This window comes from Clytia hemisphaerica, unplaced genomic scaffold (assembly GCF_902728285.1).
Source record: "Clytia hemisphaerica strain Z4C2 unplaced genomic scaffold, Clytia hemisphaerica genome assembly, whole genome shotgun sequence".
In the NCBI taxonomy this organism is placed as follows: domain Eukaryota; kingdom Metazoa; phylum Cnidaria; class Hydrozoa; order Leptothecata; family Clytiidae; genus Clytia; species Clytia hemisphaerica.
Window position 1 is genome coordinate 212,798 of NW_027103905.1, and position 4,301 is coordinate 217,098.

Consider the following 4,301-nt stretch of genomic DNA (forward strand, 5'->3'; position numbering starts at 1 on the left):
TTATCTGGGCGAATATCAAACGGTCCAGTGTTGACCACATTCATACCGCGGTTGTTTTGAGCGAAACAATGGAACGGAAATCGAATTTGATTAGTTACTTACTACTGGCTACAACCCTTTCAAAAAAACATTGACATGCTTGATTAGCTTGCATGAGAGTAATTAAGAAAACAAAAGAAATCACCCTTCTCTTAATGAAGAAGGAATTTTAACATAATGAGTTAATAACCTCATTATTAATTCTATTGTTTAGATCAGGAAGATGGGGGACTATAAAAGCTGAAGCTTTCTGGATTACAACGTCAGTTCATCTCATTGAACCAACCAAAGAACACGTTGAAGATTTTTTGAAGACTGAAACACGATGGAACGAATCATTTTTTTATTATTGGCTTTTGTTGCTATGACGATAGCTATGGAACCTAGTAAGTAGTTATCAGCCTCCTTTCCTATAAATTCTGATTGGTTTGGCTGCATAGGATCATGGGCAATATGTGACACACTTATTGGTTTTAATATGGTTTGATGAAAGATACATTTTCTCAATAAGAATAAAGGAAGGGATAAGCCAACTTTCAAAGTCCTCAATTTATGAAATAAGTTTATGGAAGAATAGGTTGTTTGTCGACTCGTTAGCTTGTCTAGACCTTCTCAAAAAAATTTCTGGGATGTCCCAAGACTTAAATTAAAGTGATTATCAGATAATTGGGTGTTTTTCTTCCTCTAATGAAGTGGGTCATGGGAAAATTGTGAGGTAGAATTTTCTCAATAATTGAGTGGGTTGACGTGGGTTTTGATGCTATTTGTCAGTTTGGTTTGTTTTGATTGTTTGTTGGGAAGAAGTTAACATCTTCGAATTCCTGTGGTTTCATCCATCTGATTCCCATATTGAGGCACCAAACATTTTGTCCTTAAAACTGTTATTACGACAGCGTTCCTCATTAAGAACCTTTGAAAATAATCAAGCTAACGAGTCGACAAACAACCTATTCTTCCATAAACTTATTTCATAAATTGAGGACTTTGAAAGTTGGCTTATCTTTCTCGTTCTCATTGCTTCCTAACTTTTCTTAATGCCGTCTTTTTCCGTCATAGAAACTTACGACGGCGATGATACGTACGTCAATTGCATCAAAGAAAACCAAGGACCAGATTTTTGCTCAACATACCGTCACGGTACTGAGGGACGGACGATGGGAGTATACAGAACTATCGATGGAACTTGCAACAACTTGAAGAAACCCAAATATGGAGCCACAAACACTAAACTTCGAAGAATCATACGTAAGTTATCCTTTTACCGCAAAAGGGATTGGGTCAAACCAGGAAGGTCAAAATTCTGTGTTTATAAGAAAATTAAGACAACGGCTTTAAATATTTGACTTCATTCCTGCCAAGAAAAACTCGAACCCAGTCTTCGGACGCTTTAAAGATAGATATGTGTCTGAGTCGACCATTTTAGTCGAGTATTTAGTATTAAAAGTTTACATCTCGATAAAATGGTGTTTTGCAGATTATGATGGTTTCAGCCCTTTAAATAATGGTCATAAGTAGCCACTTCTTCCCACTTTAACTACAACCTATACAGACCATTAAAGTAGACCATTTCTGTAAGACCCTTTCCCCTCTCATCTTTATAGCTGCCAAATATGATGATGGAGTTGATCTTCCACGTGGTCATCACCAGGCCTCCGATTACGAAAAGCTACCCACCGCTCATCAAGTCTCACACTCTGTCTTCAAAGCCGTCAACAGTCAGGTCAAGAACGATAAGAACGTGTCTGTACTCTTTATGACTTTCGGCCAATTCTTGGATCACGATTTGTCCGTTTCACCTCATGAGGAATGTAACGTCACAGAGTAAGTGCTACAGTTTTGTCACGTGACTTTTGTAATTGAATCCGACAGTAAATATTTTGGTCTACATGTATTTTTGATCGATCAACATTGAGTTTCATCCCAGATATTGAGGATATAAATAAGTTCCAAACTAGATGTTCAGTATCATCAAAGCAGAATTAGGAAGGCTAACATTTCTCGATTTTTTTACGGAATCAATCTATAAATAATTCTTCTCTTTTTCGTGACTTTAGTTGCTCCCAAGATAACACAAAGAAGTACCCATGTATGCCTATCAAGTTTGATAAACACAAGCCCGATTGTTTCGGATTCGCCCGATCAAAACCCGCATGTAAATCCGATGAAAAAGAACACCGTATCCAATTGAATGAATTGACAGCTTTCTTGGATTTAAGTCAAGTGTATGGATCGGACGATGCCACCGCAACAAAAGTCCGAAAGAATGACGGTCAGTATTTTATATGTTTTATTCTATGAGTGGAAGTTTATCAATGTCAAAACTCGAATGAAAAAGATCTGATAATTGTTAAGCTACAACCGTTCAAGAAATTCACAGAAAACATTCAATAAAGAAATTTGACTTATTTTCTCATTTTAGGTTCTGGCGAGTTGAAAGTTGATCACGCTGGCTTACTTCCCATTGACAGAGTAGCCTCAAAGAAACCTGGCTGCCGTAACCCCGCAGGTTGCCCCATCGTTGGTGACAAAAGAGGAGATGAGAATATCGCATTACACTCAATGCATACATTATGGGTTCGCCAGCATAATTATCTCGCTCGTGGACTCAAGAAGATTAACAGCCATTGGGATGAAGTAAAACTTTATGAAGAAGCACGAAAAATCAACGGTGCTCTCTGGCAGCACATCACTTACAACGAATTCTTACCTAAGCTTTACGACGTCCCCGGATTCTCTGCACGTTTCCGTGGCCGTAAACGATTCCGCCGCACCCGTTACAACCCTCACGTCGACCCTTCCATCATTAACGGGTTTTCCACGGCTGCTTTCCGATTCGGACATTCCCTTGTTCCAAACTCTTTCTCTCAAATGGGACCTGATTTCAATAAATATGGACCTTCCATTAAGCTTCAAAATGCTTTCTTCAACTCGACAGTTCTCTACAAGGATGGAATTGAACCAACCATGATGGGTTTATGCGCCAACATGTCCGACAATATCAACAACGGTATCGCTGAAGGTTTAAACAAGAAATTATTCGTCTTTCCTGGTTCCCAGCTCCACAACGATTTGATGTCGCTCAACATCCAAAGAGGGCGTGATCATGGAATCCCACCCTACATGAATTATCGACGTGCATGCGGATTCGGAAGATTCGATCGACAAGGTTTCAGTTTCGATGATTTGTTGTACACACCCAAAGATATCCGTCAATCTTTCAAGAATGTTTACAAGAGTGTTGAAGATATTGATTTATTTGTCGGAGGATTAACGGAAAACCATCTTCGTGAGAAATTAGTAGGCCCAACTTTCAGCTGTATTTTCAAAGAACAATTTGAGGCATTACGATTTGGTGATCGTTTCTTTTACACGCATAGAGGTCGATTCAGCCTTAGTCAACTTCGTGAAATCACCAAGATCACAATGTCCAGAGTCCTCTGTAATAATCTCAAATCCATGGTTTCTATGCAACGTGATGCTTTCAGAGTTTTCAATCTCAGCAATGATGAGCGAGTTACCTGCGGCCAAATCAGGGACGTCGATCTCGAGCCGTGGAGGGAACGAAAAAGCCGACGTCCCCGCCGTGTACGCAACATCCGACCGGCGCACATCTTCCAATAAGCCAGAAACCACACCCACTTTTTAACACAAAAGACCAAAGCAGTTGTTTTTTATCAAGATGTAAATAGAGGATAATTTTTTAAAACTTTTTGTTCTGCTTTTTTTAACTAAATTTAATTTTTGTATTCTTTTTGTTGTTAGTTTTTTTTTAAACTTAACTGTTTTTAAATTATATTCAAACACTAAATATATTCTGAACAGAATTGAAACAAAAATCTATTTTGGTATCATTTGGTCAGGGCCCATTATATTATTGAATTTGACCATTTTCAATTGGATCTCAGAATCTCGTTTAAGTAAAACTGTTTCAAATGGATAAATGCTCATAAAATAGAATTTCAGAAGCATTACTGAGAGAAATATGAACATAATTGCTACCAATTTCCGGCTTGAGGAAATCAACAGTCAACCCAGGAATAACAAAGATATAATTAAATCACAATTACCCACAGATCATTGCAATGTAATACTGTTTTCAAATAAAACAGAACAGTAAATCACCTTATATAAGCAATCATTACCATTAAGATGTGTTAAAAATATCCGCAAAGAAAATCCGAATGGATCATTTTGTTTAATCCTTCGATGTCGGATATTGGAAAATTCGATGTACAGTAATTCACCACCGAAAATCCTCAAAA

At 37.8% G+C, this 4,301-nt stretch overlaps 1 protein-coding gene across 1 annotated transcript; it reads left to right on the plus strand.

Annotated features, from left to right (window-relative positions):
- The first annotated feature begins 301 nt into the window (after positions 1-301).
- LOC136808978 (eosinophil peroxidase-like) lies at positions 302-3,863 on the plus strand. Its single transcript, XM_067065551.1, has 5 exons — positions 302-425; positions 1,096-1,284; positions 1,641-1,860; positions 2,094-2,308; positions 2,459-3,863. The coding sequence occupies exons 1-5, from the start codon at positions 365-367 to the stop codon at positions 3,658-3,660; spliced, it is 1,887 nt and encodes a 628-aa protein (XP_066921652.1). The 5' UTR covers positions 302-364; the 3' UTR covers positions 3,661-3,863.
- The last annotated feature ends 438 nt before the right edge of the window (positions 3,864-4,301 follow it).

Coding starts and splice junctions, on each gene's coding strand:
- LOC136808978 (XM_067065551.1), top strand. CDS start 365: ATGGAACGAATCATTTTTTTATTATTGGCTTTTGTTGCTATGACGATA. Junction 1,285..1,640: donor TAAACTTCGAAGAATCATAC/GTAAGTTATCCT, acceptor TCATCTTTATAG/CTGCCAAATATGATGATGGA. Junction 1,861..2,093: donor GAGGAATGTAACGTCACAGA/GTAAGTGCTACA, acceptor TCGTGACTTTAG/TTGCTCCCAAGATAACACAA.